Source organism: Haemaphysalis longicornis, unplaced genomic scaffold (genome assembly GCF_048455015.1).
Source record: "Haemaphysalis longicornis isolate Haplotype H1 unplaced genomic scaffold, Haemaphysalis longicornis Haplotype H1 scaffold_9, whole genome shotgun sequence".
NCBI classification, from domain to species: domain Eukaryota; kingdom Metazoa; phylum Arthropoda; class Arachnida; order Ixodida; family Ixodidae; genus Haemaphysalis; species Haemaphysalis longicornis.
Genome location: NW_027526460.1, coordinates 162615957 through 162633570, shown reverse-complemented (window position 1 = coordinate 162633570; position 17614 = coordinate 162615957). Strand labels below are relative to the sequence as shown.

The 17614-nt window shown below is 49.3% G+C and overlaps 1 protein-coding gene across 1 annotated transcript in view; it reads left to right on the top strand.

Moving 5' to 3' along the window:
- Positions 1–4482, top strand: part of LOC144153538 (metalloprotease mig-17-like) — a 164654-nt gene extending 160172 nt beyond the window's left edge. The window contains exon 11 of the mRNA XM_077685166.1: positions 4334–4482. Coding sequence (XP_077541292.1) covers positions 4334–4387 — 54 coding nt within the window. The 3' untranslated portion in view covers positions 4388–4482. The remainder of the gene's footprint in view (positions 1–4333) is intronic.
- Positions 4483–17614: the final 13132 nt, after the last annotated feature.

Here is a 17614-nt window from a genome sequence, read left to right as displayed (position 1 = left end):
ACTGCACGATCGCAGTACAACAAAAAGTCACCTAAGCTGCTTGAAGTGCCAAAACTAAATAAAAGTGTAGACTGGTTATACAGCCCGGCCCGTGGCCGAGTGGCCTTGGGTGCTAGGTATGTCGCCGCAAGTATTTTGCAAGTCACGAGTTCGAATCCCCGCGGGTACGTGCTTTTTTCTTTTTTTGTAAGTTAACTTTTTCGTTTTCCGCCTTAAGTTAAGTTCTCGTTGGCGTGCTGTTGCCATAAGCACCGACTGCTTGCAGGCAGTGGGCACAGGCCAGAATGAACAGACCCTTGGCCTGGTGCGAACACGCTTTTTACGATACAGGCATGAGGGAGGTAAGCTCGAAATATGGGGGAAAAGCGCATGACATTTGGGCGTCTGCGGGTACGCGGAGGGCGTTCATGTACTGCGTAGGTCTCGGCTAGTGAATGCTACGATTCCAAGCCGTCCTGGGAGGCTTATCTTTATGCATTTTTACCGCTGACAACATGGCCGAAGCGCGGTACGATGATTACTGAGTTATTGAGAATGCCCATCGAACGCCACCGGTTGTGTTTTACAGAACCGAAACCGAAACTTGTTTGGTTGCTCACCTTGGGCATCATCCAATCACGGTGCCCGCTCCTCCCAACGTGACAGCTTTAGTTGGTGCTGCTGCCGCAAACCGCGCATGGTAGTTTTTCTTCTTTCGCGCTTTGTAAAATAATTACCGATTTGTCAACCGGATAAACGATGAAAAGTGTGCTAATTTGAGCCAGTCTACGCAGTGCAAGCAAAAACGGGAGCTTGACAAATTCACTTCAGTGTCCCTTTAATCAACGCTTCCGTGAGCATGCCAAAAGAGCGGAAAAAGGCACATACGGGAACCTTACAAGTCATTGCTATAACTGCAAGTGTTCGCCTCTGTTTAATGAATGTACGGTTGTGTTTCGAGATCCTGATCAGCGCACACAGGAGAGTGTGGAGGCGGCTGACATGCATATGTGGGGGCGAAGATTGCGTTAGCATGACCCCCGTATCTTTGACAGCGAAAAGCTGGCCTTCCTGGGTGCGCGCATGTCATAAGGGATGAGGAACATCTGCTCGCCTGTACAGTGCGCACATACTCTCGTTTCGTACAATGCACACATACTCTGTTTCTTTTTTGTATTTTTGTTAGCACCATTGCTTTTATATATGTCGTTTTTGTAAATAAAATTTCAGTTCGAACTAGCGCTTGCTTTGTCCCGTTCGTCCCCTGTCTGAATTTTCACGCTTGAAAGTCGTACAAGAGATTACCAGCTAGCTGTAACTCACACGTTGTTAAGTTATGTCCTTTTTTGTTATCGCGCATAAAGCAACTATTCTGTGACGAAGTTGCCTGTGAGCTTTCTCTGGTGCCTTGCACTGCTGAGCCTCCTTCCCCAGTTGTGCCGACACTCAGTAGCGCAATTAAGGAGCAGGTAGGTGAAGCCCTGCCGCCGTTGTGCATCCTCCGAATATCATGACTGCTGTAACCGCATTAACAACGTATGCTGAAACTGTCACCCGGCCGCCCCCGGCGGCGATTTTGACGTGTGCTGATACCCATTGCGTCTCTGTACATTAGGCCCCACCCTTTCATCAGCACCCGGCTGCACCGATTAGCCCATTTCCTCTAGTCTGGCCTCCGCTACAGGGTAAGAATGGCTTGCGAACGCGGGGAATCGCCAAATTTGTTTCCTTTGCTGTTATGCCGGACATGTCCCGAAATATTGCTGCCGCCGTACAACGCCCCCAGTGATCTTCTCCGACCGCCCACTCATGGTTTTTTGTCCAAGCATCCGCATGCCCCACACGACGCCACCGACGGATTCAGCCCTTACCTTCCGACCACCGCCCTTCTGGTAATCGTCGCTCGCCGTCCTCGCGTCGCCGCACCATTTCTCCCATGCGTCGAGGATCCACCGCTTCCGCATGGCAAAACTAGCCAGCGCCGTTCCAGAGGCAAAAACTGCGTTACGATCAAACTGTCCAAGTCTTGGTTTTTCTCCCTTGAACGTTATTGACGTATTGGTCTTAGGCAGACCTACACAGGCTTTAGTAGATACGGGCGCTTCTGTGTCAGTGATTAGTGCACATTTTTGTTGCATGCACAGAAACGTCATGACGCCGTTGGGTGGCTTCTCGCTGCGTACTGAAAAAGCGCAACAGATTCAAACGTTGCCGGCATGGCCAGCTCGCGTCACCAACCAAGGCACCTTGTACATAATCGAACTTATTGCGCCTCCTTCGTGTTCCCATAATGTTATTCTTGGCTGGAACTTCTTTGCTCGACACAACGTCGTCATCGATTGTGCGCGTGAGGAAGTTGTATTTACTCCAGCTTGTGACGGGTGCAGTGACAATACAACCATCACTAAACTTGTCTTCAGCGAAGAGACTAAGATTCCGCCGCAGTGCTCTGTTTACATAGCCGAGGGCTATGTTTCTCATATTGACGCCGAAGAAGCCGAAGGGACAAAAAATTGCTATGGGTAGAAAAAGAAGCAAACAGGGCCATGGTTTGTGATTGGAAGTGCGCATCAGGTGTTTTATGTGTTAACCTTGAATTAGATGAAGAGGACGGTGGCGAAGAAAACACAGCCACTGCGTATACAGAGACCAGGAAATAAAACGGGAGGAGTGTATCTACGTTCGCAGTCTTGCCTGACACTTGCGCGGCAGAGCCAACCGCATGACCGCCCTCAAAGAGAAGAAGAATTGCTTTCACCAAGAAACTGGTGATAAATATACTTTGAATGCGTTTCCTGCGTTCGCTTGATGGCGGCAGTGCAAGGACCGAATAGCAGCTAGGGGCAAGCAGCACAGTGAACGCCCCGTAAAAAAGCAGAATTCATGTTACAGAAATGACCCCCCCGTCGAGTTCGGGGAAGACGAGGATTGGTCCATCGCCAGTGCAGGGAAAAGTAAAGGTACACAATAGCGCGAAAGGCGTGGAGTTGGCAGGAAGCCAGGAAGCAGAAAATTGTTGAATTGCGCCAACGCTATGTCCGGAGAAACGCGACAATGCAAAACAAGGCGGAAGGGGAGATGGAAGCGATTTAATGACATAAGAATGATTGTGTTTGCTCAAGAGACGTTTCTTTTTCATACAAACGCGCGCCCATTTCGTATATCGTCTCCACAACGAGTTCCAAACGGTAGTTTACGGGGCGGGAAGGCGAAGCCGGAAGCGCCAAAACGCGGTAAGGCGCTACCACAGCAGACGAATTACTGAGCTGTGCGCAGCCCCAGACTGTACGCCAGGCTACATCATCAAATGTATAAGACACACACATCTTGCTCTCAGGGCAGGCCTAAGAACGTTCTCGCTCACAATCAGGCCCTGATCCGCCCCATGCATTCAACTCGCCGAATTTTAATGCTTGGATTGTGTAGCAAGCATCAGCCTACGACGAAACTCTATATGGATAAAGAAGAAAACAATTGCTTTTTTAAATCAGAATTCTGGGATGACAATTTCATGTGTTCCTAATTTTAGGTGCGAAACTGTGCGAGACTCCGGGAAGTAAGTAGATGTGACCACTTCCAGACAAATTAACATGATGCAAAGAATCCTGAAAACATAATTTTGTACGTCAAGGTACGGCCAGCTCGGCACATCCTATCCACGCTGATTTTATTGTCTCTTCTCACATCCCAATGTGGACCTCAGGTAGCGTTTATCGCCTAGCATATCCAACCAGCCAACGGCACGTTGGAAAACGAGTCCTTGGGAGCTTTTTCGAAATGCATTCGCCTTTGAGTGCGCCCGTTTTGCGATAACATTCTGCGTGCAATGGCTGGGGGAAGGGGGGGGGGCAAGCAGATGTGCATTCATGTCCGGTTGTCAACCAATGTCCGTAGGTACCCGGAGGCACGACATACCGCCACACTGCGTTAGAGCTTTGAACTTCTACATACCATTTACATTTTACCATTTAACATAGCATTCTCTCTGTTAAGTCTCAATTGCGCGTAGCCATCACCGCTGGAACGGTTTAGGTGCATTTACAATACTTAAAAGCGCAATCGGTAGTGGCGTAATGCATGTTTTTTTGTTGTTGTTGTTCGCAGAGCCGTCGGGTGTCAGGCAGCGCTTTTTAGTGGCTGCGGCGTTGGGTTACAAGGTGTCGCAGGAGTACATGCTCCTGAGAAGGCTCTGGGTGCTGTGGACCTTATATCTACTTCCTTCTCTGCTAATAAAACACTTTAGTTTTATTTTTATTTTAATTATAGAGAATGCTTATATATTTGGCAGCGCACTAAAAATTTTGCGTGCTGATGTATACCACACATCCCCAGTGACACTTCTTACGCTTTCCAGGTCTGCGCTGTCGGGAAGTGCATCGACCGGTCGGAAATAAGCAAGCTGGAATGAACAGTCAAGGCGCAAGCCAAAGAGTGAGGACCAACGACTTACTCAAGCGACATGTCAAATTTAAAAATTACAGAATAAAGCGTACTTTGTACGCAGTTGTAACACTTTCTTGCTAGCTATGTACAAGAGAAATTGAAAAACGCTCAAAATAAAGTTTGTTATAGCACAGGACGCCTCGGGTCTTTTTTTGTAACTGAGGCTAAACAAGCACCAGAACCCTGCGGTAACAGTACTCGTCTTATTGTCAAATTTCAAAGTACGCCTTGCTTAGAAATTGTTTAGGACTGCATATAAGACAGCTAACAAATTGATTTCGGCTAAAACATTTCCCCGTATTTATTGCACTATGCAATAATTATATTTCTGCAGGCAAACTAGGCTTCAGTGCTGAAAAAACTCCGACTATAAAGCCAATTGAACTCTTCTCTTTTTTTTTCACTGTTGCGATTGTACAAACTTTCGCTGAAAGAAAGAAAACAAGCAGCGGTATCAACAAGCGCTGTGTAGCCACACAACTTTAAAATCACCATCTACTCACACAGTTGCGCCACTTTCAGTAGAATGAATTACGCTGTAATAAACTTGCTCTTCTTTAAAATCTGAATCAGAAGTCGAACTGTTTCTTTGTTGCATTTTAGTGATCCCTTACAACCACTCATTTTAGGAAGCGCGTGTTCAGATGCCGCTCTAGGCGAACCCAGCGCTCGACTTTGAACAAGCGCCCAACACCATGCACCGCACCCATGATATCCAGCGTTTATGTTCCTGAAGAGAGCGATGAGTACATTTAAGGCTGTCTGAGGTGAGTTCGTTTGACTTTACGCGCGAGCACTGTGCAGATACACACGTGTACATCATTATCAATTTTGCAGAAGCGTCCTGCCTCAGGTAACTTTTTTTGGCGGCAGAACAACAAAACCCTATGTAGGCCGTTTTTTTTTTCTGCTACGAAATCACCCAAAAGGACGCCATACTGCCCTCCACTCAATTGTGTGATACGCAGCCTTGAAATTTGTTTTACAAAGTTAACAAAATTGAAGCTTAATAATGTACTTGTTCTAAGCTAGATCACGTCTTCTACAAAAAGTAGCTGGAATTTCCCTAAATTTAGCTCTTTTTACTCGCATATTTGCAGTAACCCTAACAGACAAAAGAACCTACTTTTAAACTCCCATTTTTCTTGAAAATGGCTGCACTATGGCCAGCTAAAATTTTGGCAAAGGCTACTCGTTCTTTCAATTTATTTTTCGGGCGTATGTAGGCAGCGTTTCCAGTTTGCATATGTGTTGATTGATTGATTGTAGGGTTTAACGCGCCGACGCAGCGCAGGCGATGAGGCGCGCCGTAGTGGAGGGCTCCGGATTAATTTCGACCACCTGGGGATCTTTAACGTGCGCCGAAATCTCGTACACACGGGCGTTTTTGCTTTTCGCCTCCATCAGAAAAGCGGCCGCCGCGGCCGGGAATCGAACCCGCGACCTCGTGCTCAGCAGCGCAACGCCTTAGCCACTGAGCCACCGCGGCGGGTTTTGCATATGTGTTATTTAGGTAAAAGAATGCAACTATTCCGCACATATAATGTGTACTCTTGAGATACATAATATCGAAGCCTGATTGACAGCGTTATGATTGCACTCTTAAAGTGTTATTCGAGGGCTTTACCCTAGGAATGAAGCAGGCGAAATTACAAACGAATAAAATCAACCTATTTAGGACCACAGCTTTTTTAATTTTCCACTTGAGAGTAAATTTCGAAATGCCGAACGAAAAACTGTAAACACGCACAATAAATGATATGCCAACATTTTCGGTTAGATAGCATTGTGGACCAAGTATGCTCGAAAACTTCGTAATCAACGTAAACGTTTTAGGAAGAAACAGATGCCTAAACATCCCTCGGCATATGCGACCGAACTCATCAGCACTTGATGGTGCCCGTACAAATCAAGCCAAGGTGAGACGGTCCGCACATGCGTACGCAGAGTAGGAGGCCGTCTCGTAACGCCAAGTGGAACGTGCACATCGCGCGTCAGCATATACGGCACCACGAGCGCTGCTGCGTTCGTCATTTTTCCTCACTACTCCCGCGATGTAATTCTTGGAATAGACTTTTTGAGAGACAACGGCGCAATAGTTGATTTGCAGACAACGTCGACAACTTTCTCCTCCGATCACTCCGTGGCGCCGGAAACTAACTCCGAACACCGTGCTGCAGTAAGGATCGCCGATGATCAGTCACCCTGCCACCCCACGCAAGTTCGATAATCACCGTCTACTGTGAAGATGCTGCTCCTTACGTCGACGCTATCGTAGAGGATGACGAAAGTTTGCTTCTCAACCACTGTGTCTTCGTCGCAAGAGGCATTGTGCGCTTTAAGCAATGTAAATCCCACGTTTTGGTCGCCAATTTCACCGAGGAGTACCAGCATCTAAATAAGGGCGCTGCAATTGCGTTCCTCGAAGAAACGCAAGAAGCAAGTCAAGTGATCGCGGTCGCTAACTTTGAACGCGCATGCGCAGATGCTTCCAAGCTGCCGCATCCTTTCGACGTGAACCCGGCTCTGCCGCAAGAAAATTGGGACAGATTACAGGATTTGCTGAGCCGCGACAGCGAGTGGTTTTCGTCAAACTCAAAATTACGTCAGACACCGCTAGCGAAGCACCGGATTATAACCGAAGATGGAGTCCGACCTACCCGACAGTCACCGTACCGCGTCTCTTCACACGAGCGGGAAGACATCCGGACTCCAGTCGACGACAGGCTCAATGACGACATTATACAGCCATCGAAAAGCCCCTGGGCTGCGCCGGTCGTACTCGTGAAGAAAAAAGACAGCCCATTAGGGTTCTGCGTTGACTACAGGCGACTGAACAAAATCACCAAAAAGGACGTGTACGCCTTGCCACGAATCGACGATGCCCTCGACCACCCCTGCTACGCGAGGTACTTCTCATCGATGGATGTGAAGACAGGCTACTGGCAAATTGAAGTAGACCAGAGAGATCGAGAGAAGGCTGCATTCCTAACCCGGGACGGCCTATACCAGTTCAAAGTGATGCCGTTTGGGATATGCACGGCGCCAGCAACGTTTCAAAAAGTCATGGACACTGTTGTAGCTGGCCTGAAGTGGCACAGCTGCCTCGTATACCTCGACGACAATGTGGTATTCGCGCGGACTTTCGCCGAACACCTTGCAATGTTGAAGTATGTAGTCGAGGCCATCGGTACGTCGGGTTTACTGCTGAAGCCTCAAAAGTGCCGTTTGGCGTCCGAGGAACTCAAGTATTTGGGCCATGTCGTCAACGAAGCGGGAGACCTACCTGACGTGGCGGAAACTTCAGCCATAGCGAACTTAGCAAGACCGAAACACAAAAGGGGCGCGCAAAAATTTGTCTGACTGTGCGCATACTCCCGGGGCTTCGCCGCCAACTTCGCACGCATTGCAAAGCCACTCACACGCTTGACGAAAGATAGCAACCCTGTCAGCAGCGAAAATTCGCAAGACAAAGCATTCAGCCAGCTGCAACAACGCCTGCAAAGCCCGCTCGTGCTCGCTAATTTCGACGAAAACGCCGAAACGTAAATCCACACGGATGCCAGTGCTATTGGTTTCGGTGCCGTCCTCGTCCAAAAGCAAAGCGGTTGCGAAAAGGCAATCGCCTATGCCAGCCGTGGTCTGTTGAAGGCGGAGGACAACTTCTGTGCCCTGGGGGAAGACTGCCTGGCTCATTTGAAATGGCTCATTTATTGACACATTTAAATAGGTCATTTCAAAATTTAGCTCATACACCCGCCGCGGTGGCTCAGTGGCTAAGGCGTTGCGCTGCTGAGCACGAGGTCGCGGGTTCGATTCCCGGCCGCGGCGGCCGCTTTTCTGATGAAGGCGAAAAGCACAAATGCCCGTGTGTACGAGATTTCGGCGCACGTTAGAGATCCCCAGGTGGTCAAAATTAATCCGGAGCCCTCCACTACGGCGCGCCTCATCGCCCGCGTTGCGTCGGCGCGTTAAACCCTACAATCAATCTATCAATCAATCAATTTAGCTCATACGTGTATGGTAGACTGTTCAAGGTTGTGACAGACCGACATGCGCTGTGTTGGCTCGCCAATTTGAAGGAACCCCCTGGCCGTCGTGGCGATGGAGCCTGCGCCTACAAGAATTCGAGGTTACAACCGTCTACAAATCCGGCAGGAAACACTCCTACGCCGCCTCTTTGTCCCGCGCCCGCGTCGACCCACAAACTCAAGACTCCGCTGCATACGTCGCGTTGCTCGGAGACCGAGAGCGACCTGTCCGCTTTGCAGCCTGAGTTACGCATCAAGGTCGACTACCTCGAAGGACGCAATATCACCGTGCCTAAGGCCTTGAAACGCAACTTTGTAGTATTCAGCTTAAAAAATTCTCCCGCATTTCCCCGAGGGGGAGAATGTGAAAGTGCGAATGCACGGTTGTCGGCCCGCTTGCGGCGCTTGCACTCGGCCCCCGCAGACCACCGCCTCGCCGCCTTCTCTTCCATCTCTTCCATCGGGTTTGTAGTATCACGTGTACACCACACAGTTATCAAGCCGCTATAACGCCGCTGAGTCGCCAACGCACGCCGCTGACGACGTAGTTTGAATGCGTTAAAGATATAAGGCGCGTCAACACTGATATCACCGTCGCGTCCGTGGCTTGATCGGTAGAGCGTCGCGCTGCGGCCGCAAAGTCCGCGGATCGAAACCTGGCGCCGGATGCTGTTTCTTTATAGAGGAGCACTGCGGACGCCGACGCCGCCGCTGGCGGTGGATGGTTTGGGGTCGCTTATAAAGTGTATTCACACTTAAAACTCAGTCCTCGTGAAGGAAAATTTCAGCCCCGGAACGAGACCGAACTATCTTCTTGTTATCCCTGCACACCTCCGTGACGAAATTTTAGCAGCGTGCCACGACGACCCGTCGTCCGGAAATCTCGGCACCGCACGCACTATTGTAAAATTCAAGGCGAAGTACTACTGGAACTGCTTTACAACCGATGTGTCTCAGTACTTCCAAAGCTGCCGTGACTGCCAGCGACAAAAAACGCCGCCGACGAGACCCGCCGGACTTACGCAGCCGATCGCCATCCCATTGAGGCGCTTCCAGAAGATCGGAATGGACCTTCTGGGCCTGTCCCCTAAGTCACGATCCGAGAACAAGTTAATTGTTGTAGCAACAGACTATATGACGCGCTACGCAGAGACCACCGCTCTTCCTAGGGGACTGCATAAGAAGTCGCGAAGTTCTTCATAAACGAAGTTGTGCTGCGACATGGAACCCGTGAAGTCCTAATCACGTTCCGCAGGACGGCCTTCCCCGCAAAGCTGATGCAAGGAATATTACGCTACAGCAACACGGATCACCGAGGAACGACGGCGTAACACCCCAAACGAACGGAATAACTGAAAGTTTGAACAAGACGTTCGCCGATATGCTGTCTATGTACGTCGACATTGAACAAAAGACCTGGGACGAAGTGCTGCCGTATGCCACCTTTGCGTACAACACGGCTATCCAGGAAACTACGCAAATGACGCCATTCGACTTTGTCTACGGACCCTCCGCGGTGGTTCAGTGGCTAAGGCGTTGCGCTACTGAGCACGAGGTCGCGGGTTCGATTCCCGGCCGCGGCGGCCGCTTTTCTGATGGAGGCGAAAAGCAAAAACGCCCGTGTGTACGAGATTTCGGCGCACGATAAAGATCCCCAGGTGGTCAAAACTAATCCGGAGCCCTCCACTACGGCGCGCCTCATCGCCTGCGTTGCGTCGGCGCGTTAAACCCCACAATCAATCAATCATCAGTTTGTCTACGGAAGACGGCCGACTACGATGATTAACGCCATGCTTCCGCATGTAGAAGACGACGACCTGAATGCCGACGTCCAAGGATACCTTCAGCGTGCGGAGGAGGCCCGCCAGCTCGCTCGAGTTCGTGCACGAACTCGCTCGAGTTCGTGCGAACTCGAGTTCGAGTTCGCTCGAGTTCGCTCGAGCTCGAGCAGATAGAGGATGCCGGACGCTACAATCTGCAACGCCGATACCCCGAGTACCACCCAGGGGATCGCGTGTGAGTTTGGACTCCCGTCCGACGACGGGGACTCAGTGAGCAGCTTTTGCGACGGTATTTGGAACCCTACCCGATTATATGACGTGTTGGCCAACGTACCTACAAGGTTGTTCCGACGGCGATTCCGGAATATCACGGCGACGCACGTGGACCGAAATCGTCCACGTGGTTCGCCTAAAACCTCACTACGCAAGATGATGGACTCTTTTATTGATTTGTTTTTGTTTTCGGACTGTCCTTTTATTTTAGCATCGGGTCGATGCACTCTTTGGGGGGTTAATGCCGCGAAGCATGCGTTGGCGTTTTTTATTGATGTTTTGATTTGGCCTCCCCGCAGCGCCGGGCTGTGTTATCGGTGTTATCTGTGGGCTAAGTGAAGCGCTTGTTCCATTAATTGTTTTTATGCCACATGTGTTATCGCCTTTGATAGGGAGAGTGTTTTGAACTAACGTCAGTAGCCTAGAATAATCTCCTTTGATCTACAGTATTCTGGATGTAATTCGACGGTTCGTGAAACACTCGCGCCGAAAGATGAACGCTCGCACAGTGGATGCCGCGGGATTCTATAACCGACACTCGCCTGCGCACGTCACTTTGTTGACTGCTGCTTCGCCGCCTATGTATTCTTTGATTTGTTATGGGAGCAGAAGTGCGCTTCAATAAACGTGCTTTACCTTCCAGTCAACTGCGTCTTCTTTGGCTACGTGACAATACTTCCACTTTAGATGTGCTCCCTCTGCGCACGATAACTTCACTGTGATAATATGAAATACTCTTAAACTGTAGCTACAATTAGGTAATGAAGCGCCACCGTTTTTCTCTTTTTTTGCCCTTGGAGACTGGCTGTCGTAATCTGCTTCGAGCGACAGGGCTTACTGCCGCGCTTGCAAGGTGGAACTGTGGCCTCCCGTCCTAGATTTTAAACTGCACCGCAAAAGAGCAAAAAAATGCAGCAACATCAAGCTTCTTCTGGAACAAAGATGCCGGGGCCTATGGCATCCTTTTTCGAAAGACCGAAGGAGTCTGTTCAGCTTCCTCCAATGAGCTAAAGGCTGCAGAGCTGCGCCTGGCTGCTTATGTTGCCGTCTACGGGAGGGTCTTGACTGCCCACCACCGGGCTCCCGTGGCCAGGGGGGGCGTCAGCGATTCAGCGTTGGTGTAGGGCATCACATTGGGCTGGAAGACGTGTGCTGCAGCCGTCACAAAGTTACTGGGACCAACGTTTAGAGAAGAAATTTTGAAAGACTTGTCTTGTGCACTGTATTGGCTCAATGTGGATGAGAGCACGGACGTTTCAGGCAAAAATAACCTAGTGGTCGTGACGCGTCTTTTTCCTAGCAGCAAAAATATTTGCAGCAGCTCGTACCCCGCAGCATTCCGAGGGCGGCTTAAGTGCTCCCTGGCGCAGCAGGAACTGTTTAAGCCATCACTAATGATACAGCGGCACGTTGGATGCACTAGAGGCAGCATGAAAACGTGCGAATTCCGCCTGACGAGGTCTTCTGGCATAAATATCACAGGGAACCGGCGAAGGTTAGCGATCGCCTGTGGTCTTGCCCGGAACAGCAGATATCCAACACAAGCAGAAGCCTAAGCGAGTACGAAGGCTCAACGAATGGATCCACCCAAACAATGAAGTGGAACACACGCTACTCACGATGTGGGCCTTCACCAAAGAGGCACACCTCTTAGGAGAAACCTAAACGGGCAAATGTGAACTACCCGTCCTCTCACCAGCCCCTCTTTCTTCGGCCATAGAGCCATCCTTGTGAAATCAATTTATTCATTCATTCCTTCGGGCTAATGTACAAATCTTGCCGGTGTTTATAAGTTACTCGTCGGTCTATGCGCAGCGGGCCAGGATAGCATGGATGGTGTACAACATTAAGAGAAAGTCACCTGCCACTATTTTACGCGAGCGTTGTTGTGCCCCCTTTTTCTTTATTGCTGCTTTTAATGGGGTATAGCCACTCTCAACGCTCATTTTGAGCGCACGCTAAGCAGGTTCCAAGGCGGTTAGGCACTATAAGAACTCCTTGAAGAATTCCGCCCCCAAAATGTTCTTTTAAAAAGGCTTATACAATTCTGCTCAATGTAAACCTGCAAGATGGTTAGAACTAAGCACATTTCTCGAACCGTGACCTGCGTTTTCCACGAATTGTATAATGAAACGGTTCGGAGGCGTCCATAATTGTTTTGTGAGTTGCAGAGAGAAGTACGCTTTTAAAATTGTAATTCAAATTTACTTCGATATAGTGCATTTGATGGGACAATATATTGCCCCGTGGGATGGGTACCAGTGGTTACGCTATCGGGGCTGTTCTGAGTAACGGCGCAACGACAGGGTTTACTGGAGCATGTGGTTGCCTATGCCAGCTGCCCTCTTTCCACCTGAGCGTGCAACTACTCAATCATGGGAGCAGAATGTCGCGCTCTTGCTTGGTCGGTGACCTAATTCGTCCTTACCTGCATGATCGCTCGTTTACGGCCGTGAGAGACCATCACACGCTGTGCTGGCTCTCCTCGCAAAAGGACCCTGTAGTACGGCTAGGTCGATGGGCATTTCGCCTCGAGGAGTACGCGTTTGATGTCAAACGCCAATCTGGACGTTTGCATCAAGACGGTGATTCGTGTGCTGCTATCCTGTTGACCCGCTTGACGAGAGTGACGGTGACGGTGCAACTTTTTTATGCACTATATCTGGACTCCTTCACATTAGGCGAGAGCCGGAACTCCGATCTATTATAGAGAACGTGAACTCTCCTTCAGCGGACACTTCGCCGGTAATGTTTGTGCTCCGTGACACCATCGTGTACCATGGCAATGTCCGTTCTGATGGGCCTGACTTGTTGCTCGCTGTTCCCCTGCATCTGCGACCAACTCTGCTCCAGTAGCTTCACGACATGCCATCTCTGGGCACATCGGCATATGTCGCACTTATGATCGAGTACGCAGCCGATTCTTTTAGACTGGCGTATACTGTTCCGTACGTCAGAGCTTGCGACCAGTGCCAGTGCAGAAAGACACCAACCTCGCTTCTAGTGGGATCGCTCCAGCCTCTTGACGTTCCGGGAGATCCTTTTCTCCGTGTAGGTGTGGAGCTGCTTGGTCTGTTTCCCCTGTTCACATCGGGAAACAAGCGGATTGCTGTCGCCACGGATTGCGCCACGCTCTACGCAGTGCCGACTCGCTATGCCGACCAGCTGTGCTACCGATGTGGCAGATTTTCTGCTTCGAGACCTAATTCTCCAGCCTGGGGCGCCTTGGCAGTTGATCACTGACTGGGGATGTTACTTCCTCTCCCAAGACATCGACGATATTCTTCGCTGATGTTCCGCAAAACTAATCTATCACACCAGACAAACGGTCTTACCGATCACCTCAATTGTACATTGACCGACATGCTATTTGCTACATTTTTGCAGACCATTGAGATTGCGACGATATTCTACTTCAAAAGACTTTCGCTTATAATTCATCAGGGCATGATACAGCCGGGTATTCACCTTTCTGCCTGTTATATGGCAGTGATCGCAATGCGCCCTCCCACTCCCTTACGCATTATAGCACTGCGGTTGGAGTACGGCCGGGATGCCTTTGATCGCTCTGATCATGTTCGGCAGATAGCCCGCCAGTGACTTTCTACATCATAAGCTGGCCAGAAGGCGATTTACGACCGCAAACTCCGCGTGGCGCGCTTAAGTCCGGGATCCTTTGTTCTCCTTTGGACACCTAACCGGAGAGCCGGGCTTTCTGAAAAACTCTTGCCCTGTACTGTGGACGTATCGCGTACCCATGTATTGCGTACTCAAGTGACCCATGTCACGTGTGAGATCTCCCCCGCATCTCGGACCTCGTCGAGCCGTGACCCTCCTGCGGACATTGCCAACGTTGTACGTCCCAAGCCGTACAAAGGGTATGACACCGATTCACCATAGTGTCTTGATGGGGCTCGTTCCTTCGGGGGTAATGCCACGGGGCCAACGAGAAGACAAGTAACGAACGTCGTGTTTATGGGGCGCTGCAGCAGAAGGGAAAAAGTATGTTCAGCGAAGGGTGCTGGCGGAATAAAAGTATGAGGTTCTTTATTATCCGTTATGAATGATAGTGGCAGCCTAGCTTTTTGCCCTGTAAATAGTGTAAATAGTTTAAATATTGTAGATACATTTTTCTCTACCAAACTCACCGCCTCGTAACAATACTTTTCCCTCGTGTTGCTTGTTTTATATTTTCGGTACAATTCAACCGAAAGCAAAACATTAAGGAATGCAAGGGACTGCCAGAGCTATTGTTGTTGAAGTTTCACGTGGTATTAGGTTTGAAATATTTCACACAACGTATTAGCTAATACTGTCATGTTTTCTGTGCCTGTATAGTTTAGTTCTTTATTGTTACTTTCGTTTAATAGCAAAGCTTTTCTAGCCTCAAGTACCGCAAAAAATCTGGTTTACGAGTTTCATTTAATACATAAAACGTGGAGGCTCACTTAAAGGGTTCACCCTAAATTGAGGACGACTCAGCGAGCAATGGAACGGAAGGTGATACGTGTAACATTAAGGGACAAAAAGAGAGCGCGGGGGGTCAGGGATGAAACCCGGGTAGGGATGTATTAGAACAATTAAATTAAGAAGAAATGGGCGTGGGCAGGGCGGCAATTTTACGGAGATAAATTGGTCGCAGTTAGCACAGGACTGGGGGAATTGAAAATCTATGGGAGTGGCCTTTGCCCTAGAAGTGGGCGTAGACAGGCTGATGACGATAATGGGATGCAGACCTGGGACAGCTAACTAAGGCATGTGCTCGGTAATCTAAACAGACTCTTCGGAAGTGTTTTGATGTTGGGCGAACGAGGACTTAAGACATTTGATAATGACGACGATGATGATGATGATAATTTTCAGTCGCTGAAACCACAGCGCGTTGTTTACCCGTTTGAAATGAGAAGGTTTTTACAGATATTCAAGATTTTATTCAAGATTTATTCCTCAAATATTTCTTGAATCAAACAACACTTATTTTAGGCAAAAGCGCTCTACCCACTTCAAACATCCTACACAATGCAATAACTAAGATTATTTACTTGATAACTGTAGCTTCCGCCTACAGTTCAGATACGCCTTTCATTTGTGCTTTGTTCTTGTGGCTTTATTTTTAAAGTGTCTATCGAAAATCGTTCATTCCTGCAACTGAAGGAAAACCGGCCAGCAGCCACTACATAGTCTCAGTGACGTAATTCGGGCTGTCGAAGATCGTCAAGACAGGGAGGAACAAAACATCTTCTGAGCGAGTTTCCAAGTTATCCTATGCCACAGAACAGTAATTTTTGTCTGAGGTACTTTGCGACCCCGTAATCTAAGTACTGGGTGTGTTTAAAAAGTTTAAAAAGTTAAACTTTAAAAAGAAGTTCAAGTGTTCAGGGTAAATTTAAGCTTGGGAACCTCCGGACGCCTTGCGTTACCACGCGAAATCAGCCGGCTTTTACGTTATTTTATTTTTGTCAACACAGTCATTCTATACTTCAGAGCAAAACCCGCCGCGGTGGCTCAGTGGCTAAGGCGTTGCGCTGCTGAGCACGAGGTCGCGGGTTCGATTCCCGGCCGCGGCGGCCGCTTTTCTGATGGAGGCGAAAAGCAAAAACGCCCGTGTGTACGAGATTTCGGCGCACGATAAAGATCCCCAGGTGGTCAAAATTAATCCGAAGCCCTCCACTACGGCGCGCCTCATCGCCTGCGTTGCGTCGGCGCGTTAAACCCTACAATCAAATCTTCAGAGCAAAGCATGCACTTAAACGTGAAACAATGCTTTGTTTCACAAAGCTCCACCAGACATGAATAAATCGCCGAAGTGCAACCAAGGAGGTCTGACATGCAGTGCCGGGCAGTGGCTAGACAACATCGTAACCTCTACCTAAAGAGGTGTCCGAGTACTCATCGTGTTGGAAGGGTTGCGCACGAAACCTTCTATCCCGGTGCAGGGAACCATTTAGAGCAGACGAAGGCACACAGTTGCTACTCCACTTCGCACACACCCGATCTGATCAATTGTCTAGTGAAGTCTAAACCTGCAGTCCGATGTAACCCCATTGTAAATGAAAAGCCAGTTACTAAAGTTGGTGGAACTTTGGAGGTTTTCCTTCATTATGATGACTGTTGTGTTTTTTATATTTCAAGGTCATCAAGGAAAAAATGGTCGGGGCGTATGCCGAGCTTGCCCCACGAGGTAAAAAATCTGCATTCTTTGCAGGGCGACGGCCCAAATAGTGCGTACACAAATTCATACGCGCCCTTCCAACACGGCTCTCATGTGGGAGGGGCCAAGAAAGAACAAATCCCGCCATCTCCATGAAGTGACCGATGATGAGTGGGGCGCAGCTCCAATGCTTATCGGTAAAACCGTGAAACATTCGCCCACACATCGTATAAAGACTTGACACGTTGCTATAGGGGTGATTATATATACACTTATATACACTATGTTTATTATTTACATATCATTGGAATTATATACACTTATATACACACAAGCTGCTTGGAGATGTGCACTCACTCAGCTCGTGGCAATGAGAAAGGAAGCGCGCCAAAAGCGCTCGCGCTATATATGCGCGGCCTACTGGCGGTCGCCTCTCTAACTAGCGCACGCACCCGAATATGCAGCGGAGCAGCAGAGACGGAGGAGTGCAGGTGTGTGCCGCGCCGCCTTGAGCGGCAGTGCGCCATCTAGCGGCGACTCGAGAACTAGTGGACACGGCGCGCCGAGGGACTTGCCCCGAGCAAGAGGAGCTTCGCCCCTAAAATAATAAACACTAAGCACAAACAGCAAGCAGCCTTTGGTGGCACAATGGGACCCTGCGAACCGTTATCTCATGGCGGGCGTGTCTACGCACGTTTGCCTAGTGTTCATAGGACCTATGGGAGGATCACGCAGATTGTGGATCCATAGCGCGCTAGGGGAATCTGTAGGGGGACGGCCAAGTGTCTTGATGCGAGGTGTACCGACAATTTTACGCCAATAAGACCCAAGCGCGCATTCCAGCCACATCAGAACACTTGACGGCCCCAAGAAATGTTTTCCGACAAACGTCAAAGCATCACGAATTACTGAATACATATCATCAAGAACGAAAAAACAACGTCCAACAACAAGGC